At 54.4% G+C, this 24,187-nt stretch overlaps 1 protein-coding gene across 19 annotated transcripts in view; it reads right to left on the reverse strand.

Annotated features, from left to right (window-relative positions):
* DAB2IP (DAB2 interacting protein) overlaps positions 1 to 24,187 on the reverse strand; it is a 208,807-nt gene that overhangs the window by 81,220 nt on the left and 103,400 nt on the right. For all 19 annotated transcript variants that reach the window (XR_014081865.1, XR_014081863.1, XR_014081864.1 and 16 more), the window contains exon 3: positions 5,929 to 6,071. Coding sequence is in view for 12 of the 19 variants with exons in the window: in XM_081588786.1 (XP_081444912.1) it covers positions 5,929 to 6,071 (143 nt within the window). In the remaining 7 variants the exon portion in view is untranslated. The remainder of the gene's footprint in view (positions 1 to 5,928; positions 6,072 to 24,187) is intronic.

The following is a 24,187-nucleotide window of genomic DNA, read 5'->3' on the forward strand; positions in this document are numbered from 1 at the left end:
AGCAACTGCACACCTGCACACAGATACCCACATGTGAGAGCTCAAACACAGAACATAGCACACACACGGTGAAAGAGGGGGTATGTAAATGAACATGCCGGCAGACACGTACACATAGGAAAACAGACCCAATAAGAACAGTAGCCAGAACTCCTTGAGCGCTGAGAATGAACCATATGTCCATAATCGACCTACAAAAAACACTTCATGTGGTCCAACCCAACATGAAGTGCCAGGCACTGTTCCAAATGCTTTATATGCGATTCCTCATTTCAGATCCACAGACATGTACAAGGATGTTTACATATACACACCTTCATGAGGGCAGGTGTGTACTTGTAAGACATACGAAGACATGCACTTGTGTGCATGTCAAAGGCATGTGTACATGCCTACAGACACCTGTACAGGAAAAGGCTTCTCTAGCCTTTAAAAACACCAGCTTGGGGCTGATCACATCCTTACTAGCTAATTTCCGCTGTTCCTAAAAATATTGCCCAGCTCGGATCTCTGGAAGATACACATGAGGGAGCTGCAGATCTAAAAGGAGGGCGATAAAAATGAGAAAGCAGAAATAAATTGGCTCTTTTCCACGTCCGGGTCATGTTCTGTGGCTCCCCCTCCCTCTGGAGATGAAGCCCAGAATCACGTGCTCCTTGGCAGGGCTCCAGTCAGCCCTGACCCAAAGGTGCTCGTGGGGCTCCGAGTACCACACTACAGGGGGGCTGGGACCTGGACACAAGGCCGGGCTTCTGCGACGGTCCCACCACCAACGCCTTTGACCATGTGCCTCAGTTTCCCTGAATCTAACAACCCCTGCACTGCTTACAGATGCTGTACAGCGACAGACCTCTCAAAGTGCTGTGTAAGTGCCAGGCTTCCTTACGATAATTATCGGATTAAGAATTAAATCTGGTTCCCTTATGGAGAGCAGAGCAGAGGAGGGGGAGCTGGGGAGCACTCCTTGCAGGTAATTAATGAATTCCCTGCCATACTGCTTGGAAGGCAGAGGCCCATTTAACAAAGATCCACCTACATGGATGGTGGTGAAGGAACCAAGGAAGGCCAAACAAGGCAAGGAAGACTCTTGCAAAGGGCTTGTCAGAACGTTCAGAAGGCAAAGGACAGGAACAGACAAGACTCTAAAACAGCAGCACAGCACTACTGGCCATTAAACCCAGGAAAACAATGTTCAATGACTAACCAGCAAGAAATGCAAATAACAAAGAAATGCCACTCTTCTGCCTATACAAACGACAAAGATCGTGTTACCGATGACACCCAATGTTTTCAAAGGCATAAAGAAACAGGTGGGCACCCTCAAAAACCTTTGGGGGAGTGTAAATTACTACAGGCTCTCAATGGGAAGCATATTTATCAAAAGCCTGAAACTGCTCATATTTTTTCACCTAGTAATTCTAAGACTTTACCTCATGGAAACAATCACAGATGGAGACAAATGATGCATATTTAAGGATTAAATACCAGCACCATTTTTAATAAAGAAAAACTAGACATAACATAAACGCCTAGATTACTAAAAAGAAGTATGGTCCAAACATCAAAACTCGATTTTTAAAACACATATAGAACAGGTTTGCTTTCTCGGGGGCAGACAAGTCCCAGGGTCTGTCTCCTCGGCTATTTCTTGTGTTCAAGGTAGCTGTGATCCTCCGTACAGCCCTCTTCACCTTTCAAGGGACAGTAGCGTCTAGTTCCATCTCTTGAATAATAACACCGCGTGATTGCACATTATTATTCCCACACTGCAGAGAAGAAAACTGAGGCTTACCAAGACGGAGTGACTTTTCCCTCCAAATACTAACTTTCACTTACTGAAAACCTACAACATGGCTGTCTAACTGCTCTCATGTGTTATAACTTATTTAATAAAATTTCAGTAACATTTAAGAAATGTGCAAAACCCAGTGTTAGTTGCCAAGGAAACAATATTGAACAGGACACTTTCTATTAAGTACATGATGAATATATTAATATTAATGTTTCCAACGACGTGATTATCATCAGACCCATTTTGCTGATGGGCAAACGAGGCTCAGAACAGTTAATGTGACTTGCCCCAGGAACTGCCTGGCTTCAAATCCAAAGATGACATACTTCCCATTACTCCCAGACACTGAGATGCACGATCATCTCGCGATCACCCAAGAGAAGGCAGAGAAGGACCAGGCACTTGCTGTCCAGAGCAGGGGAGGGAGAGAGTCAAGAACACCCAGGCCTGAGTGCCCAGCACTGCCTGCATCTATGGTCAACAGAAAACAGATACCCTCTTCCATTTTCTCCAGTTCCTCACCATGCTCCCTCTCCCCGCTCCAAGAAATGCCTCACCCAAAGGGACCAAGCTGATTCCTGCCTACTCAGGGCCAGTTGAGGGTCCCTGAAAGCCCCCACCCCTTACCTCCAAATTATCTCCCTCCCTAGTCTTACACTGTCTGGAATCCTACCCTTAGTAACTTTCAGGTGTGGGAACTCCCGGCAACACACATATTCCCTGGAAGGGGTAGTCAGTCCCTTCCTCCCCACGCGATCAGCCTTGGGTACTTCACCTGGCTTGCCCACCTGTGTGGAGGGCCAGCATTACCCAGAGAGGATATCAGGGAGGGAAAAAAATGAGGAAGGCACAGTTATTGCCAGCTGACCCTCCCAGCTACTTAAGAACATTAATAAATAAATGCGTGAGTTCAAAATTATCTTCTGGGAGGGCAGAAACACCACATCCAAGATTGCTTTTACCAACATTAAAACTGTCTTGTAAATGAGGCAGGAACATTTCCAGTCTGAAAAAAAAAAAAAAAATGCTTTTGCCAGCACACCTTTCACCTGGGAAGCCTCGGAGCGGCATTCATTTCTGTTATCCACGGGGAACGATTACCTGACCTTGGTGCTTATCTCCAGAACCTCCAAAGAAGAAATGAATGTTGAGGGGCCCAGTGATCTTGGAGACCAGTTGGGAACCTCCCCAGGCTGTTTTCAAGGAAATAAGTACAAAGGCTCAAATCCGTGGCCCTCGGACCTCCCAGAGCCCAGCTGTGCCCACTCCCCAGCCCTGGCTGGCCTGACTCCAGCCTCACAACCAGACATCAGCCCTCTCTCCCCGCCGTCTCCACACCTGGACCAGACTCCCGTTCCCAGGGAGCCGAAAGATCCCAGAACAGAACCAACTGGTTTCCAACCTCCAGATGAGAGAATCCCGGCGCAAAAAATAACCTTCGCAACAGAGCAGTTTGCGGAGCATGGCAGAAAGCGTGCGACAAAGCCGTTTCAGCAGCAGCCATAGAGCAGACAGATTCACCCAGTGTCAGAACCCAGGCGGCCGCCCCCGAGTGCCCGATGCTCCTTCTCCATGTGAGGAGGCCACGGGAGCCAGCTTACACTGGCCACCCTAGAGGCCCCCACCCCCCTTCCCATGCCCATCCCTTCACGGAGGCTGCTCTCTCTGCACTTACCCCCTTTCCAGGGAGAGGCATGGCAGCTCGGCGAGGTCCCATGGAGCCAGAATTCAACCCCCTCCTCACTGCTGAGCCAAGTCGAAGGCAGCTGATCTGTCCACCCAGCCTCAGCAGCACCACACCACGTCAGAGTGGGGGTGGGGGAGGTGTCTCTGCACTCACCCAGGTTTGACCATGAGCTTGGTGGGTGGGGTGGGGTCGCCAGAGCTGGTTTTACTCACTGGACTCCAAACAGGACGCCTCCAGGGACTGCCCTAGAGACATACCTGCCCATTCATCCCAGCGGCAGCCGATCAATCTATTTCTAAGCAAGGCAGCAAATCAGGAGATCCCAGTCCTAGCAGAGCCTATTTCAGCTCCAAGGCTGGGTAGAAGGATTTCAAATTCCATCTCTCTGCCTGTCCGTGGGAAATCTGGGCTCCCTTCTTGTGCCAGAGAAGCCTCCAAGCCAGATTTTGTTTATAGAAAATTAATAAGACAATCCCACACCACCGCCAGTGACATTCTGCTCCAGCTACCGTTCACCACCGGCGCTAGAAACGGATTCGTAGTTTTACTCCCCACTGTGGCCCCCACTCCACGTCCCTCTAGCCTGTGGCAAAGCTGACCTGAAGTCAAGCTGGGCAGAACCTGTTCCAGGTCATCTCGGCCACGTTCCGACCTCCGCCCGGGGTTGCCAGCCGATTGCTCGGCAGCATCTCAGTGCGGGCTGCCCGCTCGAGGGAGGTAAACACAGCATGCACGCTGTCTGCTCCCGGAGGGCAGACACACTCAGAGGCTGGACCACCTGCCATCTCTCCTGCTCCCCGGACCACCAATAAAAGCACACAAAACTAGGTACGTACACAAGGTCTCGCATGCGAGTGCAGAGGGTCCTGACCACCACCCAGGAAAGTGCAGCGAAGGGCATGTTCCCGAGGGAGAAAGCTGGAGAAGGCAGGGGCCGGTCGGAGGGAGGCAGGCAGCAAACCGGGTGGCCTGCCGCCCAGACAATAACAAAGATGGGAATCGAGGTTTTCAAAGACGCAGTGGCTGCACCCAGCACCGAGCTCTGGCCTGGCTAAATCTTCCTGCCAGGACACGCCTGGTCCCCTGGGGCACTATGGCCATCAGAGAAAGGCTGAGGGTCCTGCCTCGGACTGGGGTTGGCAGCGTGGGGCAGGAAACCAGCCGCAGGCAGCAGTTAGAATGCATTAGAGAGAGCAGCTCCCGGTGGATGAAAATTAAATGTCTAGTAATTCTCCTGGAGGGTGGAAGGGGTACTCTTCGGGAAGATGCTAGGGGTCAGTTAAACAGTCAGTCAACCTTGGGCAGGAGTTGGGCTATAACTTGTACTCCTCTGCCTGCTGGAACCAAGGGGGAGGGGAGAGACATTTTCATTCTACCTGTGCCTCCCCTACAGGGAGTGCCAACTCACCAATCACACACAGGGGCACAGCCCTATGAAGGGAGGCAGATGCCAGGGGCCTGAGACACAAGGCTGAATGCTGAAAAGGCTCCTTGGTGCCTGCCCATTCCTTCACCTCTACTTAGCTGAGCAGGGACACGTTCTAACTGGCACTAGAATCCATCACCATGCCTGTGCCCAAGCAGAAAGGTGCCAGGGCTGGCACGCTCAAGGAGGGGAACCTGGGCCCCGAGAGGAGAGGCTGTGTCTGCCCAGTGCCCCCGCACGTGGACAGGATGGCTTGCCCTTGCGAGCTGAAGCCTGCTCTTGCCAGTGACTCCTGGCAGGCTAAACCACCTCCTCTCTCTCCTCTGCCCCACAAGCCACCTCCCCTTGGAATTTCCACACCTGCTCCAGGCTGGCTCGGGAAAAGGAAACGGGGAATTGGAGACACCCCTGGGAGTGGAGAGGTGAGAGAGGGAGCAGCTGCCTGGGGCTGGAAAGGATGAGGTCCTTCTTCCTTGGCCTCGGGCACTGTCCGCTTGCTCGCCCCAGCCCCCAGCTGAGCACGCGCCCTACTTAGAGCAGATGTGTCCCCTAAGCGACCCAGCCCCCTGCTCCTCCCCTCCAGATGTTCACCCTTTTCCTCACCGCTGGGTCTCCGCAAAACCCAGCCGAAATGCCTTTTGTATCGGACACTCAAGGGCTCCAGAGGCAGGGAGATGGATCCTGGGGTGGAGGTGCCACTTCAGCCCCCAGCGCCGGGCACTGCACCGCCCGGGAAACAATGCCCACCTCGGCGAAGCGAGGCAGGACTTCTCTGGGAAGGCACTTCCCTCCGGGCCTCGACCCGAGGTTCGGGCACCTCGTCCTCACCCCCCCGGGGGAAGAGAGAAGGGTCCTCCCGTCGCTCCTCCCCGGTCCGAGGTGGCCCCACAAGTTGCCGGAGGGCGGCGTGGGGAGCCCTCGCGCTTTCGGCGCGCCCCAGTCCCGGTTCTCGCTTTGTCCCCGCGCCCTCCCGGGCGCATCCCGGGGCGGCGGCGCGCGGAGGCCGGCCGGCGGCGGGCTCACCTCTCATTGTCCGCGGCGGAGGCGGCGGCGGCGGCGGCGCTCCGGAACCCCGGCAGGATGTGGCGGAAGCTGTGGTTGCGGTCCAGCTTGGGCTGGCTCTTGGTGCGCTTGATGGAGCCCTTGAGGCGGCGGCTGAGGAAGCCCTGCGCGCGGGGCGACAAGAAGGGGAAGGGGAGGCGGGGTTAGCGCGGCGGCGGGTCCGGGACCCGCGCGGGACCCGCGCCCTGGCTCGGGCGGCCGCGCGGCCGAGGGCGGGCGCGGGCTCGGGCTCGGCCCCTGCAGCTCGCGGCCCGCGCCGCCCGCCTGCCGACCGAGCGCCGACGGCCCGGCCCGCGCAGCGCGGCCCAGCCCACCTCGCGCCACCCGCCCGCCCGCCAGCCAGCCACGTCGCCCCCGCCCCCTAAGCCGCTGTTGCCATGGCGACGCCGAGCCGAGCCGCACCGGCCGCGACCGAGGATGCCCGAGCACCCCCGGGCGCGGGGGCGGGGGGAGCCCCCGGGGCCGAGGGGGCGGGGCTGCATAGGGGCGGGGACCCTCGGGGGGCCCTCCGCGGCCGCAGCCCCCTCACCTCTTAAGAGTAACGAGGTCACACCCCCCACCCACCTGGAGGAGTCCACGCCCCTCTCCTGGTCCGGGATTGCCTTCACCGGAAAGGTGGATGTTCTAAGTCTGGTTGGTACAGATGCGGGAAACTAAGGCTCTGCAGGAGCAGGCGTCGGGTCGTCTGGGGAACAAACAGCTGACCAGCACAGCTCCTGGTCACCTGGACCCCTAACTCAGACGTCTTTCCTTTCGCAGGTGACTGTCACAGGTCCTCGGGGTGGAGCCCTTTGCCTGAAACCATTGTACCCCAGCAGGGGCAACCCCCCTAGGGACAGGGTGACCTAGTATCTAGCTCAGGGAGGAGCCGAAGGGTTTGCTGAGTATCCACACTGCGGGCTTCAAGATTTGGAGCCACCTATGGGGAGAGGCTAGACCTTCTCTAGAGGGACTGCTGCTTGGCCCATTCATGACTCAGGGCGGTGGGGGTTGGGGGGCTGGTTCAGCTCCTGGGAGGAGCATGGAAGATCTCAGCCGGGCTCCCCATGTAGCCATTCATCTATCAGGCTGCGCTGGACTCTGAGACCTGAGCCTAAGCTGAGCCCAGCGCCAGAGCTCCAGGACTAATGGAAGGGACAGGGAGCAGACAGCAAACAGTACAGCAAGTTGAACCAGTGTTCGCTTTAGAGGTGATGGGGTAGATCGGGGGCTGAAGTGACACAGGCTGGGGTGTTCTGAACTTGGGACATTCAGGCAGTTGAAGGGAAGGGAAAACTGAGGGAAGAGGGATTCCCTGTGAGTGGGGTTGTCCAATAGGGATTTTGGGGACTCACCCACCCCAGCCTCAATTCCAGGTGATATAAGGACAGAGGGAATGGGATATTAACTCATTTGGAAGTTAATATTGTACACAATCTGAACACCACATTTCATCCATCACACAATAAAGGGTAGGCTTGGCGGCTCTCTCTGGTCTGGAGAGAGAGTTGGACATTTGCTGTAGGCCATGCCCTTGCTGGGTCTGTCCATCTCACTGACCCTAGCACCCTAGATGTGATGAGGGCAAATGTTGATTGCACACATCATCACATGTCACCCACACAAAGAGAAATGACAGAGAAACATCACTTTCTGCAAATGAAGGAACCTCGCTCAGAGAGGTGAAACGACTCACCCAAGGACACACAGCTTCCAGGCCTGCCTAATGTCCATAGGACCCCCCTCTTCTGCCCACTTCCTTCAAGCTTTCCCTTTTCTCATCTTTCTGCCCCTACTTTCCCTTCCCTCTCAATCTTTCCCATCCATAGAAGACCAATTCCCGTAGCCACATGTCAAAATTCTGCATATTCTTCTAGGCACAGCTGAAATGCCATCTTATTCAGGCCTTCCCAGGTAGTGGAGTCCAAATGCCTCTCACTTCTACAGTCTGGTATTACCCATCAAAGTACTCTAATCACCTGCAGTTCAACAACTAGAGGTTTAGGGACCCTCTTCCAGAGGGGTAACCCACAGACAGTATAAGGCATGATGCAGACGTATCACAAATGGTGGCAGGCCAGGGGAACAGCGTGCTTTCTGGGAGACACAGCAAGAAAGCAGGGACTTGCATCTCCAAATAAACTCTGGCCTCTCCCAACCTTGGCCTCTTGCCAGGTATGGGAGGAGGGGAAAGCACCTGGCTAACTTGGAGGGTGTCTTCTCTCACAGGTGTTGTCATCAGGCAAGTTCTGCCAATGGGCTTATAGTTTTTCTTGGTTTTTCTTCTCCACCCTGATGACAAGTTTACAATTTTTACACTCTTGTGGTACAAAGAACCAGGGAGCATGTTTCACAATTTATGTAGCTCATCATGTAGCAATATGGAAAGTTCCGTCCTATTCCTGGGTTTAAAAAAAAAGTTTTCTTCCTTCTAGTAGGTTGAGTGGGACACATATCACTTTGTCTTCCCACCCTCACCCATCAAGGTAACCCTTAATACTCGTCTGGTAAGCATTACTTGTCATCTTTGAAGCCTATTCTGAATGTACCCCCGGCACCTACCCAAACTGATCATAACCTTGTGGACTCAAACTGTACCACTCACTCATTTCACCATTGTCAAGAGCCTGCTACATGCTACACACAATGACTCAGACCATGCACACTACGAGGTGAGCAGTATATAGAATAAGAAGAAGACAGGGAGCTCAGATTCACTGGGAGGGTGACTATTCAGGGATCAGAGAAGTCCCCACTAAGCCCCACCTCACCACACATGTCCACCCCGGAGGACCTTGAATCCCGTTGAGGACCCAGCTCAGGGCTCTACATATGGCAGGTTGAACAAATGCTCATCATCCCAGAAGGCCACAGCTGGAAGGGGACTCAGATCCAAAAGACTGTATTACAAGGGTGAATAAGGCCCAGAGAGGGGAAGGGTCTTTCCCAAGGTCACACAGAAAGGTTAATCAAAGATTCTGGCCTCCAGTTCCCTGCTCTATCCAGGCTCACAGCGTGCTTACTGACCTCCTGCATGGGGTGAAGGGAAAAGGGTGGCTCTTCACTAGCCCTGGATGAAGAGACATGACCTTTTCTCTTGTCCTTTCATAGGCAGGCCCCAAGACATGATTTCTGGAAGCAGTTGCAGCCTTGAACTCAGAAAGAGGGACTGACTGGTCTTCAAGTCAGAAAATCTTGTTCTAGACCCAAGTCGATCTTTAGTGAGAGGCAGTGGGCAAATCACATCCCTTCTTCCAGCAAAAAATGGTACTCGAAACTCACTGCGCTGACAGTATCCAATGGCTGAAAGCTGGGAGCCAGAGGCCCACAAATAGGGTTCAAATCCAGCTCCGCAGACCGCTGGCTGCAAGATGCTATGCAAGGCCCCTCACCTCTCTGAGAAATGGGTGGGGCCTGCAGGGAGGATGAAGTAGGACAGACAAAAATCTGCCCCCAGTCTTTCACACCCCAGAGCCTGGGTTTATTTACCTCTCCAGGAGGCCATCTCTGATCACATCCCTCAGGCCAGCTGATCACATCCCTCAGGCCAGCTGAAGTCCTATCACAGCACTTGTGTTCAAGTCCTAGTTCAGATAAGCTGTGGGCAAATAAGTGGACCTCTCTGAGCCTCAGTGTCCCTACCTGTGAAATGGGTTAAGGATGATACCTACTCTATGTGTAATAAGTTGCTTCAGTCGTGTCTGACTCTTTGTGACCCCATGGACTATAGCCTGCCAGGCTCCTCAGTCCATGGGATTCTCCAGGCAAGAATACTGGAGTGGGTTGCCATACCTTCCTCCAGGGGATCTTCCCGACTCAGGGATCAGACCCTCATCTATTACGTCTCCTGCATTGGTAAGTGCATTCTTTACCACTAGCACCACCTGGGAAACCCTGCTTATAGGGTCATGGAAAAGATTAAATGAGATAAGCTATTGTCAGTAAAATGGTAAATATTAAGCAACTAAACACAGCTTTATTATCATTATTCCCTAGGCTGGCTCCGATACAACCATCAGTTTTTGCCCTGAGAAGGTATGTGACCACCCCAGGCGGGAGTCCTTCTAGGCTCTCTGAGGAGCTTAAAAGCAACGTGACAACAAGGACAGGGCTGGTGTCATGCCCAGTGAATGAATGAACGTGCTTGCAGAATTATCCTGCAGACACAGAATAAGGCTCGGTTTGGTAGTTTTGAACTCTTTTAAACATGCGCTTTCTTCTAAAGCAACCTCACAGAGACTCTGAGGTTCAAAGTGCCCGGCCGGGCGGGGCTGCTCCGGTGGAGGCCTCAGCTTTCATTCACTGGCGCAGGGTCTGATGTCTAAAGCTCAGCGAGGGGCCTGCCCAGTCCACGGGGACCAAGCCTGCCCCCTCCCCAGATGGGGTGCTCTGCCTCTGCTAACACAGCCCTATTACCATGCGCTTAAGTCAGCCATGGCCCCAGGGGCTTTAGCACCAGCTGCTGCCTGGTGTCACTACCCCCAACCCTTTGGTGACTGGGTGTGGACAGCCCTCAGAGCCTCTGCCCATCTCTGTGACAACTCACTGCTTATGTGGATGTCCACCCTCCCACCAATCCATGTCAGTGTTCCAAGCCCCTTGGGCTTCCATCCATGTCAATGATCAAAGGGCAAGAAAGTCCCAAGTGGAGGACAGAGAGGCCCGTGGGGTCTCTGGCTGGCAGGACCCAAGGTCTTGGCTGCTTTCCCATCCCTATTCCTGACACTCCAATTCTCTGTCCCCCAAAGCTGCCCTCTACTTCTCCAGGAAGTTCTGGGAGACCTTCTCAAAGGTCTTTCAGAATTCCAGACACGGGATTTCTTTGTTCACCATTTCAATCAATTCCATGTGATGATGATGATGATAAGTTACCAGTTATGGAGCTCCTGCTCTGCCAAGTCACTCTGCCCGGGGCACTCACACAACCCATCCGGATCCCAGGGAGGCGATCCTAGGAGGGCCAGATGCCTCTGATGGGGAATCTTCATGAGGACATGTGCTTCAGAATTCAGGAAGTTTGGGGTTTCCAAGTGGGGAAGCAGAGGCTCAGAGAATTTAAGCTGCTTGCAGAGAGTGCCAGAGCTGTTAGATGGGCGAGCTGGGACCATAATCAGGAGAGTTCTAGTCTCTAAGAGTGCAGGGCAGGGATCCCCTTACACATACATGCATGCCACACACACACACAGACACACACACACACTCAAGTGTCAAAGGCCAGAACAGAAGTTGACTGCTCAGCCCCTCCTCCCCACACCCAAGGCACTATCCTGGGCCTGGGAAAAGGAGGAAAGAAGGGAAGGTAGGCTTCTCCCTGAGTGCAGGGCTGTCACCTGCAGCTCACAGGTGAGGATCTGGAGGTTCAGAGAGGGGAGCCTCGCCCACTCCCATCCTCATGGGTGCACCCATCCCCACCCAGGAGGCAGCATCTGGCGGGGCGGGGGTGGGGGGTGGTATGGGTTTGCATTCCAGCAACAGCACTTGGGCACCTGGGAGTCACGGGTCATCACTGGACTCTCAGCCCGCTTTTCACCTGAACGTAAAGCACTCAGCACCACACATGGCACACAGTAGGTGCTCCAGCAGCCCCCAACTCCATCATCTATTTGGTCCTGCATCCTGAAGGTAAGCTTTCAGAACCTTCTCCCCTTTAACAAACCAACTCCAGGTCACTGCCGATGGATGGGTGGGCCTGACCTGCGACAGGGCTCAGGATGGAGGCAGAAGCCCATGGCGCCCCCTCAGCCCAGGCTCAGCTTCTCCTTCGTGACCATATCTAAGGGCAGCACCCAAACAGAGAACCTTCAAAGGAGGAGGCCGGCTGAACAAGCGTGTCTCTCCATTTCTTTCTAAGGCTCTGTGCAAATGCCAAAAACTCACCTAAACAGGAAAGGGAGGGGTGGTAAGGAGTCCTGCTTCCAAGATAACAGGGAGAGAGCCAGGAGGGCCCACAGCTGGCAGCCAGGCCAATGCCCACGTGACACAGAGAGGCACCTGAGGCCCAGAGACCAGAGGAACTTTCCCAGAGACACCAAGCAGGGCAGTGGCAGAACCGTGGTCCAACCGAGGTTCCCCTTTCTCCTTACCCAGTGCTCTTGCAACATCAGCATGCTTCCAGAACTGCCCAGCTCCCTGGGTTTCCTCTTTCCAGGCCTCAGTCTTCCCATCTGTACTACGAGGGCCTGGGTTAGGTGATAACCATGCTCCTTTCTAGAGCTGACATTTGATGATTCTCTAAAGCTAGAGCAGCTGCCTTCCACAACTGGGCTCTCCCATGCTTGGCACTAACAGTGCCAGCAAATTCTGTGGCTTTGCTCCAATCCTTCAGATGCACAATTCCTCCTGCCCTTTTTCCCAGTTCTGGGAGCTCTGCCCTCAGCAAGCTGCCAGGCCTCCCCGGCTGCCTCCCCTGGGAACTATGCCTCATCAAAGAGGGTCCCAGTTGGGGAATGACTCAGTAATGGGGGAATGTCAGACACTGTGTCAGGTGAAAGCGGAGAGGAATTTTAAGGCAGGATCAAGTTAGTGCCTTCCCCATGGCCATCTACTCACAGGCCACCCTGTGCCCATAGAACCCTCCCTAAGCCTGTGCTCCTTTGAACATAAGTCCTCCACACTCCACCCTACTCAGAGAAAGCAGTCTACTCAGGTCACACAAAGAGAACCAATTCATGGGCCATGAGAACCAGGAGGGGGCTGGAGCCTGACACTCAAGGATCACTCTTGCATTAAAATATTACCCAGAGGGGCTTCCCTGATGGTCCAGTGGTTGGAAATCCACCTTGCAATACAGGGGACTCAGGTTCAATCCCTGGTTGAGGAACTAAGATACCATATGCTGGGGGGCAACTAAGACCCGACACAGTCAAATAAATAAGTAAATATTAAAAAACAGTGTCTGGATCAGTTCAGTTCAGTTCAGTCGTTCAGTCGTGTCTGACTCTTTGCGACCCCATGAATTGCAGCACGCCAGGCCTCCCTGTCCATCACCAACTACACTCAAACATGTTCTCGTGGAGAAATGTGCTGTGCTTAGTCGCTCAGTCGTGTCCGACTCTTTGCAACCCCATGGAGACTGTAGCCCGCCAGGCTCCTCTGTCCATGGAAATCTCCAGGCAAGAATACTGTAGTGGGTAGCTGTTCCCTTCTCCAGGAGATCTCCCTAACCCAGGGATTGAACCCAGGTCTCCCGCATTGCAGGTGGATTTTTTACATCTAAGCCACCAGGGAAGCCCAGGAGAAATACCCAGGGCCAGAAACACACCCAAGTTCAAGGACATGCATGGTGCACATGGTGGGGAGCATGGTCACAAAGAAATGCATGTATGAACAGAACAGGTCTCCCTGGCACCACCAGATATACACACAAATGCATGTGCACACAAACCAACACATAAATACACACTACCATGAAACACACAAGTAAACATACAAACATACTGAGACAGGCTCACAAATTGACACACATACTCAGCTGTCATCAGGCACTCGTAGAGTTACACTGACACCCAGGCCAAACACACCAGCCCACATGCACTCACAAGGGTGGCTGGGTAAGCACAAAGAGCCAGGAGCCCAGACCTCGGGCCCAAGGGGAGAAACTGGCTCCCTGCAGCAGTCTCCACAATCAGGCGGGTCTCATTTTATGCCAGTCTCCAAGGTCAACCTACTTGCTTCTCTCGCACTCTGATAACTGTCTTCACAGTTCCCTGAATGTGTGGTTTCTGGGTGCCTTGAGGGCTGGCAGGTTGTTTTACAAGATCACACCCCTACCGAGAGCTGGAGACCCCTGCCCCAAACATCTCTCCCTCTGCCCATCACCACGCTTGAAACATCACCATGTGACACACCTGTTTAAGTCTTAGGAATCCCTGGGTGAAACGCAAGTACCTTCCCTCCCCCTCCCCCAGGAGGCATGGTAGCAGAGTGTTAACGTCGTGGGCCCTAGGCCAGTGACCTAACTGCCCGGGCCTATTTCCTCTTTTGTAGAACGGGAAAGATAGTAGCCACCCCACAGGTTGTTGGAATGAGGCAATGGGATCATGCATGGAAAGAAATCAGCCCATTTCCCGGCACATGGCAGAAATATTAGCTCCTGTCATCAGCACTGTCACTGTCGTTGTTTTTATTGCTCAGACTTTGCTCAGCTCCCAGGGGCCAGCCCAGCGATAAGCCAGAAGGAAATAGAGAGCAGCAGCTCACAGAGCAATCTCTAGGACCCAGAGCTCCTGTGATGGAGAAGGAGGCTGGTCCACTTTCCTGTACCCCAAGAAAGCCTGGCTCTCTGCCCTCAAAGGCTCCTCCGTCCAGCTGGAGAGGTGGCCCAAGCCATTCCTAGGCATCTGCAGGAGCCTCCTGGCTGCTTTGGCTGCCTCCAACCCTGCCACCCTCCCCTGTTCATTCTCCAAGAGCATCCAGAGGGACCCTTGGAAAAACAGATTAGACCCTGCTGCGGACCAGCTGCACCCCCTTCCACAGTTCCCCAGGGCTCCTGGGGTGAAAGCCAAGCTGCCTGGTGAAGCCTGAGGCCCCTCAGGATCTCCCCCTGGTCAGATCCCAGGGGCTTCACTGGCGCTCCTGCCACAGGGCCTTGGCACAGGCTATTGCCACTGCCTAGAACAGAGGCCTCCCTGCCCAGTGGGCCCTGCACACCTTTCAGTCTCTCCTCAGCCTTCTCAGGGGCCTCCCTGATGCTGTCAGATGGAACGAGATCTCCCTGCAGACTGATCACAGTTGTAGTTATATGTCTGTTTCAGACCTCTCTCCCCTGCGGAATTATGGGGGCCATCATGGCCTGGGTCCCCAGTGCTGGACACCAGGCAGGTATTCCATATATACTTCCTGAATGAATGAACAAGTATTTATGATATAAAAGAAAAAAAGAGAAAGGCAGACAGAGAATGTGCTCTGAGAGGCTTTTTAAGGGATTCCACTTGGGGTCAATCTGGGTGGACTTGCTGGAGGAGGCAGCTTTTGAGGGCATAATAGAAACACTGAAGGTGAGGCAGAGGTTGGGCTTGCTGAGATCATCTGGGGCAGGGCAGCCATATAGGGGGTATTCCAGGCAGAATCCCAGTTCAGGCAATGGAGCTGAGGTAGGACAGCAGCAGGTCTGATTGGCATCAAAGGCCCTGGTGTGATTACAGGTCTTCTGACCTCCAAGTTACACACCCCCTCCCCAATGGAGAGGATGCCCAGGTCGAGGGGGGCCCTTAGAAACCCTGAGAGTCTAGAGGAGGGGGCATGCAGTTGGGAAGGTGGGAGGGGGAAATGAGGACATCACAGAGGCTGTCCTGGTACCTGCCAGTGCCCAGGACTGAGCGACATCAGTGGCCAGAAACCAGACACTCATTCCTACTGTCTCAAGCAAGAATGTGATAACCCAGAGCAGCCAGGAGTGACTCACTGCCCCATGAGTCCTCTGGTGGGCCTCATAAGCCCACCCCAGAGAGCACTTCATCCGCTCTTTAAGCCCTCAGCCAGCCCTGACCTCAGGGCGAGTCCAGCTGGAGGCCAGATGGCTTCAGGAAAACCAGCTCCCTCCGGGAGCCACACCCCTGCAGCAGGCTCTCTACTCTCTCCCTCTGCCTCCCTACCAGCCCCATCACTGAGGTCCTGGCACCGGGCCCGTCTTCCTGGGGTGACTCACTGCTTATCCCTCATCAGCACGTCTCTGTCCTGTGCTCTGTCCCCTCTGTGCAAGAGAACGCTCTCAACAGAGGCTTCCTGGCAGTACTAGCAAGAAAACCATGCGCAGACACAAGAAATCTGGATTCAAAACCCCACTCTGCTATTAACGGTAACAAGAACTATTCCACCGCATTAATAAGAGTAAGCGAGATGTAGTTATTAAGCTCTGTCTCAGCTTCAGGAACTATATCAGAACTTTACATGACTTACCCTAAGTCTCATAGCCCAATGTGCAGATAAGAAAATGGAAGCTCAGAGATGTTAAGCTACTTGCATAAGATTGCACAGCCAGGAAGTGGCGGAGCTGGGTTCCACCCAGGTAGTCTGCCCCAGAGCTCAAGTCCTTCCATCATTCCATTACTGCAGTATGAGGCTCTGAGCAAGCAACGCAGCCTCTCTGTGACTCAGTTTCCCCATCTGTAAAATGAGGAGATGGCCTAGCTGATCTCTAAATCCTTCCAGCTTAGGCATGCCATCTTTCCCCTCCCTGGTGACCCATTTGCAGGTGACAACAAGGGGGCCTTCTAGAGACAACAGCTTGCCTGAAGGAAGGATGCTCATGGTGGAACTTCAGGCCCTGTTGTGTAAGATGGCCTCACCCTGCCCCCCTCCCAGGCACCTTGCTGGCCAGGGCTAGCCCTGGAGCATCAAGGCAAGGGAGAGGAGCTATCCTATTTCTCCCTGGACCACAAACCACCAGGGAGCACCAGGACCCCAGGGTGCTCCAGCCCCAAAGGCCAAAGCAGGAGGGAGAGGCAAGAAGAGAGGGGCAGCCCCATAAATCCACCTGAGTGAGCAGTGCATTTAAAAGCCCTTTTCACTACAGGATACAAAATGCACCGTTTGGGGAGAGGATTTTATAGGCTATTTCTCCTTCTGGGTTGATTTACCGTCTACAGGCCAGGCTCACCTGACCGCCTGCCCCTGAGGGATCATGGGAACCCATGCGGCAGAGGCGAGGTCAATTTCAAGACAAGACTGCAGTGGTCCAGGTGGCCTGTCCTGACCTCCTCCCAAGTGGGTGGCCACTGGGCCTCGGAGACGTAGTGGGCTGTCAGGAGCCAGGGGGTGTTAGCTCACCCACTCACCTCACCCCACACTCAACTCACTGGATGCATTCACTCCTCTCATCGCTCACACATCTTCATCCCACCAGCCCCTCCGATGCCTGCCACAGGTGAGGCCCTGCCCCTGTGCACGGGGCTCAGCGAAATCAGAAATAGCCGCTGCCCTTAAGAAAGTCACCACTCTCTCTGGTGGATGGTTAAGTCACAGCATCTGTGTTCTGGAGCCTGGGATGGGGATGCCTGCAGGAACCATGATGGGGGGTGGGTTCAGGGGAGGGAAGGAACTTTCAAGGAGGAGAAATGGGGAGATGGGCGAGCCTGCACAGAGGCAGGGGGTCTGGGACAGGCCTGGGGGCTTCGATGCCGGCGAGGTAGCCGGATCCCCCCTCTTGGCAGCCATTGATGGTGCTGGAGGGGGGCAGGAACGATCATGACTCGTTTTAGATGTTCCTTAAGCAATTCCACGAGAAAAGTTACTCATCCCCCGGCAGGGCCTTGTGTCGGAAACAGATGCCATTGCCGCCACTTCCAAAGAGGGCCTCCTGGCTTGGGAACAATTCCCACCCAAAGACTCAGATATAATTATGTCTGCGATCCAACCCAAATGCCACTTGGTGTGACAGAGGCAATCACTTCATTTCTATACGGGGTTGGGAGGAGGCATCTGAGCTCTGGCCCTCCCACTCCCAGTTTCCTGGGTTCCCTAAGAGAGGGGAAGGCCTTCAGGGGCCACATGTTGGGGTGGGAAGAGGGGAGCAGTTTCCTCCCACCCCAGGGTGTCTGCCCTGCACACGCCCCTTCTGACATGGAGGGGTGGAGGGGGTGGCCAGAGCAGCTGCAAACAGGGGCTGGACATGATGAGATCAAATGCCAGCTCTGTCCCCGATCGGCTGTGTGACCTGGGACAGCGTACCTCCCCTCTATGGACCTCGTCTGTAAGATGGAGAGACTAGCAACACTGGCCGGCAGAGACTGGGCTGCATGTTGTGGGCCAGGCTCAGCAAGACCTTCACTGTCCAGGCTCGCGACCTGAGCGAGCTTCAGCAAGTCCTTCACTCTCCGTCTGCCTTGGTTTTGTCACTTTGAAAAAAAATGTGATTTGTGTTATGTGCCTCAAGAGATGATACCCAGTGAGGGTTCAGCAGAGGGCCTGAGCCAGAGAACTGCGTAAAACAGTCTTTATGACCACAGCCCCCTCCTTATGCAGACAGTAAGGAGCTGGGATTCAAACCCAGGTGGACTGGACTTTGTCAGAGGACAACCGTGATGGAGTGTCTATTAGTCCAGCCCGGTGACCACGGTGCAGAGACACTGCCCACTCACCTGCACGTGGGCCCCTCCTCTTGCTGGAAGGCTGCCTGGGCCCCAGACCTTGCCCATCTCTATGTCCCTGATGAAGGTCCCCTTTCACAGGTCCTAAAGCTCTCTGGTCAACATAGTCTGGTCAGCTCAGCCAAAGGTGTCAGACCCAGCTGCCCATGGGCACTCTTGTTTGGAGCTGTTCCGTCCACCCGGCAGTAGGCTCTGCAGCCTGCGTCGCTGGACCCCTTGGCCCCAGGGTGGGGGCCACACAAAACACCCTCGGATTTCCACTCTCCTTTGGGAGTTGCCGGCCAGGCAGCCACTCGCTGCCCTCTGCTGCCCCCAACTGGGCAGAAGCCGCCCTGCACAGACACCTCCGCTCCTTCCATCTGTACTCACCACCTGGGAATTTGGTTTCTGGTCTCTTGGGGACCTCTGCACCCTCCCAAGTAGACCTATGGGAAGAGTCAGTACTGTGTCCCCAGGACGGTGGACCCCAGGGGGTAGGGGGAGGAGCGGTGCTCCTGGTGAAGAGAGGAAGAAAGACGCCCCCCAATAGCATCTCACCTGCCAATCACAGAGAGCCTGACACTCCACTGTGAATGACTCAAACACCTAGCTGATAAGGCTCCTTCTGTGCAAAGAACCTTTGACACAGGGACCGAGGGAGTCAGCCACTGACACCTTAGTGGGGACCAGTTTATCCAGCTCCTTGTTGCCCAACAGGCTCAAGTGCAGGACCTTACAGGGACGTCCTAGAAGTACTTCTGGAGGACCCGGGGGCAGAAAGGGCTGGGTGGGTGGGGCAGAGGTTGTCCTTATTCCCGTCTCCATCATCCCACCCAAGCCGGCAACTCCTGCAAGGAGGCAGCAGGTTCCAGGGCTCCTTGAAGTGAGTTCTTCTTTCCAGCCCTGCCCTCAGGGACTCCTGCAAGGGCATTCTAAGCTCAGATGCTGAGGGCAGGGATGAGAAAAGCAGCTTGCTCGCTCCCCATCCTCTATCCTCCACTCCAGTCCTGGTCTCTGATGCTATTGGGGGGCATCTTTCTCCCTATCTTCACCAGGAGCCCCACCGCCACCCCCCACCTCCGTCCTGGGGACACAGTACTGACTCTTCCCATAGGTCTACTTGGGAGGGGTAGGATTTGAATCTTAGCCCCACGGCTTCCCTCTGTGGGATCGCTCAGCCCAGGTCTCCAACTCTGAGCCTCTCTTTTCTCGTCTGTAAACTGGCACAGGAACCCGTGGTCCTCAGGGCTGCTGTTCTGCCAGGACTCCAGGGGAGAGTGGGCAGAGATCAGGGGCTCCAGACTCTCTCAGCCGAGTCAGGGATGCTGCTCTGAAGGACACAATGCATTCCAGATCTGCTCTGGCCAGTTCTGGCCAACCCTCACCTCCCTCTCTGGGGACTCCATACTCCTATTAATATGGCCTCCCATCCTGTTTGCTCTACAAACTGCAGTAGATCTGCTGTCCCTCGTTTCCCAGCCACGCCCTCACACTTCAGCCTCTCAAACTGCTCCCTGTTCCCGCTATCCCTTGCTCAAGCTGTTAATATTTACCATCTCTCAGCCTTCAGAGGGGCCATCCTGGCTGTCAGTCCTTTCCCCTCACCTGCCCAGAAATGATTTCATGAAGCCTCAGCTAACCCTGCCTGTTAGGCACACAAACCCTGTATGTTTGCAGGTAGAAACTACCTTTTACTCCTATGTGTGTCAATGCCCCACACAGGCCCTGAAACATAGTTGAAAGTGTTAGTTGCTCAATCGTGTCCGACTCTTTGCGACCCCATGGACTGTAGCCCACCAGGCTCCTCTGTCCATGGAGTTCTCCATGGAGTGGGTTGCCATTCCCTTCTCCAGGGGATCTTCCCAACCCAGGGATCAAACCCGGTCTCCTGCATTGCAGGCAGATTCTACCATCTGAGCCACCAGGGAAGTCCTGAAACATAGTTGGTGCTCGTTAAAAATTTATTAAAAGAAAGAAAAAAGGAAGGCAGCGAAGGGAGGGAGGAAAGTAAGTTAGTGCATACCCACAACAGGATGAGAGCTTGACTCCCACCTTTACCATTCATGGGCTGGGGGACCCTGGGCCAGTCCCTTCTCCCTGAGCCTTACTTTCCAAATCTGTAAAATGGATCTGATGAAACCACCTTCTTGTTTATTAATGGGGCAGGCAGCCTCCCAACCCTACCAAATAACACAGCCTGCCCATAGTCCCAAGCCTCAGATGCTGGCCTGGCCTTGATTCAGGAAGCTTCAAACAGCCCCTGACCCCATACTCCCAACCTGCAGACTGTCCTGGCCAGCCCTGGCCACCCTGGGCTGTCTGTGACGATGTTCCCGTCTCCTGCATTCCTCCTGCAGGAAGGCAGACACAGACCAAACGGACACAGACCAAAATGATAGTAATTTGCCTTTGGGGTTTAAACAGTTTAATAACAATTAGGCTCCATGAAAGACAGGGGAGGAGGAGGGTTGAGGATATGGGGCCTGCTTTCTCCACCGACCCTCTCATCTACAGAACAATGGCCAGACACTGGGTTGGGAGACTCTAGCTCACCAGCTCACATGGCTCAAGAGAGCAAGGGACATCAGCCTCACAGGCAAATTTCTGGTACCACGAGGTGCTGGGGCACCCAATCCGGGGTCCAGCACTCCTATCTGCCAGCCATGCTTCGTAGCTGACATCCCTCTGCCAGTCTGTGGACCGCAGACATAAACACATCCCATGTAAATATGCTTCAGCCTGGAGTGATGGAGGGAGGCCCAGCAGGTATTCCAGGCAAACCTACCTTCTCTGGGACTCAGTTGCCCTATCTGTGCAGGGACAGAGCTGCTCCCTGTGATCTGGGGGTTTGATCAGCTTTTCTGTCCATGGGAGTCGCCTTAGCCATCAAGGGGCACTAATAGGGGCAGACGGGCAGACCAGAAAGGATGTGTGCTGATGAGCCCTCGGGGGCCTCCAACGGTAGTCAGACTCACAAAGTTCATTCCCTTCAGTCCCCTCTTCCCAGGAAACACGATGGGGGTGGGAGGAAGGGCTTGGCTGCAGGGAAGAGAGGGCAGGAGGAAGCAAGGCAGGAGGAGCACTGGACAGGGGAGTAGAGGCACCGGGGCTCCACTCCAGGCCCGGCTCCAGACATGCTGTGTGACTTCAGGAAAGGACGTTCCCCTCTCTGAGCCTCGGGGCCTGCTCTGTAGAAGGAAGGGTTGGATCAGATAATTTCCAACAGCCTTTCCACCATGGTGTTAAGGGGGGTCACCCACAGTCCTGCATGTTTGTGGTCCTGTATCTGTTTCTGTGTATATGAGAAAGAAAGACAGCTGAAATGTGGGGACGATTTGGAGAAACCTTGGTAAGAGGGGTGAGCAGGTGAGGAAACCTCAGATCCACATCCCAGAGGTCTCCTGCCCTATCCACTCTCACTCATCATCCCCTCTGACTCTTGTGTCTATAGGGGAAAGTCCAAAGCCCTTACCCACTCACTTTTCTCTCTAGGCTCCTTTCCATCATATTTGCAACTCATTCAACATCATATCATACAGAGCCTTTGGCTTGTTCCTATTTAGTTAGAGCTCACTCTAACTGAAATACTCTTCTCCTTTTGCTCCCAACAAACTCCTATAGCTCCCTCAAAGCCCAGCCCCAAAGATCCCTCCTAGAGAAATTCTTCCCCACCCTCGCCAACCAGTGGTAACTGCCCCTTGTTCTGGGTTCTCACATCATCCCGGGCACACGGGCATCATAGCTTCAGGACCACCTAGGGTGCATGCACTTGAGCATCCAGTAAAAGTGGGTGGTTGAAAGGAACCAAGACTCGCATCTTGAAGCATCTGCAATCAACTGGTACTGAGTTTATCTGCAGCTTCCACCAGCCCCCTGGGCCTTCCCCTCCCTGACACTTCTCCTTCTCCAACTCGCAAAAAATAGCCCTGAGACCTAATTTCAGCTAAACCTTCAAACACGACTCTTCACTTTCAACTTCCCGAGGAGGAATCAATCGGCTGTCAAGTTTCCCAGAGCCCCTGCCACCTCCCACACCCGGGCCCTGCCAGCTCTCCTCAAGGTCGGTGGGAGGAATGGGGGCAGAGGAAGGAGGGAGGAAGGACCCAGCCCACACGAGGGGGAGGTCGGGTCTGCCCAGGGCGGTGGGCTGAAGGGACACATGGGGAGACAGGTAGCAGTCACCATCTCCTTACCCTCTAATCACACCATGAATTCCTCACACATTGGGTGGCCGGTGAGAGGGGACAGCCTGATGCTGCTGCTAAGGGTCCTTGGGCTTCAGGGCGGGGGATAGGTCCATCCAGAGCCCATGGACCCAACCCAACAGCTTGTGCAGATCCCAGTTTGCTGCCTGCCTGCTGTCCCTGCCTCTGACCCTCTCTCATTTCCAGGATTCGCTGCTGTGAAGACAGAGCGGGGCTTGAATTCAGCCTCGGCATCTCTTTGGAGCCCAAGAACTGGAGGCCAGTGATGGGCAGGAGGTCCCTTTGGTCACCTGTTCCCAGCTCCTTCCCCATCCTGCCCTCATCCAGGGCCCCACAGAGCTCTCAGGGTCCTGACTGGATGGCCTGCCAACACTGAGTGACCCTGGGAAACTGCACCCCCACCCCCAACTCCCTTTGCAGGTAGAAGGAAGTTGTACCAGGTAGGCAAAAGGTTCCATATCTTGCCCAGGTCACAATGCTGGCATGAGACTAGGTCCCAGGTCTGCTGACTTTACGGCTCATTCCCTTAGTGCATCAAAACATTTAAACACCTTTTGTATGCCCAAACTACAAAATCCACTGCCCCTATTTTATAGAAGGGTAAACTGAGGCTCTCCCAGGGTCACATGATCTCCAAGAGACAGATATGGGAACAACACTGGGTCCCTGATGCCCTATGGGGTGACTGTGGTCCTAGGCTGACTCACAAAAGGGGTGAGGGTCGCATGTGGGGTGCAAACAGCCCAGACTCAGGAGCGCTCCCAGCTGAGTGGTGCCCAGGTCAAGTCCAGCCCCTCCCTGGCCTCAGTTTGCACAGAGGAGGTAGACAGAATGAGGCCTATAGATCCCGACATGGGTTCGCCATTAAACTGCATCATCTCCAAGGGGCACCGCTGTGAAAGGTGGTGACATCTCATCACCCGGGTTTGAAATGGCAGTGAAGACGACAGTTATTCAAGTACATCCTGTGTCATCTCCCCTACCTCCTCCAGGCAAAACCATGTTCCCTGGGTTCCCTTGGGGGCTACACAGAGCGGCAGTCAGTGAGCACATGAGGATGTGGCTGTGGGAGCAGGTGGGGTGAGTTCAGGGTGCAGGGGAGAGGGTGTGCTTCTGGTCCTGCACAGGGTTGTGTCAAGTCCGTCTCTAAGGCCCAGGCCAGGCACACCTCTGACCTTCCCCAAGGCATTCTGTCCTCTGCCCCGACCCTCCGAAGATCTTCACTGTTCTGGAGCCAAAAGAGGAAACACAATTCAGCTTGTAGGTGGCTCTGTCAGTAAAGAATCCACCTGCAAAGCGGGAGACCCAGGTTCGATCCCTGGGTCGAGAAGATCCCTTGGAGAAGGAAACGGCAACCCACTTCAGTATACCTGCCTGGAAATTCCATGGACAGAGGAGCCTGGTGGGCTATAGTCCATGGGGTCGCAAAGAGTCACAAAGACTGAAGTGACTCACACACACACACGCGAATGCACAGGGGTTAAGCACCTACCATGGGTCGGACCTGGGCTGACGTGCACACACGAAGGTCCAGCAAGTCCTTCAAGAAAGAGCAGTCATTTCACACTTTACTGACGGGGAAATGCGGCTCAGAAAGGATGAGTGACTAATGAGGTCGCACGGGTCACACAAGAGCTGGAATTTGAACACAGATCCCTACCTCCAAGCTTCCTATTCGAATCCGCTCAGCTCCAAGCACCAGCCCAGGATAGAAACTCGACTCACGCCCCTTGCCTTAACTGCTGCACACAGAAAAGGGCCAAGGCGCCAAGGAAAAGGACACAAGCAGTATATGCCCGGCAGTCCTGGTATCCATGCCTGGCTCTGTCACACAGCAGCTGTGACACCAGGCAAATGACTTCACCTCTCTGAGCCTCAGTCCCCTCATCCGTGACATGCAGACACTAATGGTCCCTCCCCTCAGGGTTGCTGTGAGAAGTGGCTAAAGTGATGGCAGAACACACTTTCCAT

The sequence above is a fragment of the Giraffa tippelskirchi genome, chromosome 4 (genome assembly GCF_054371585.1).
Source record: "Giraffa tippelskirchi isolate mGirTip1 chromosome 4, T2T-mGirTip1v1.2.pri, whole genome shotgun sequence".
Lineage (NCBI taxonomy): Eukaryota > Metazoa > Chordata > Mammalia > Artiodactyla > Giraffidae > Giraffa > Giraffa tippelskirchi.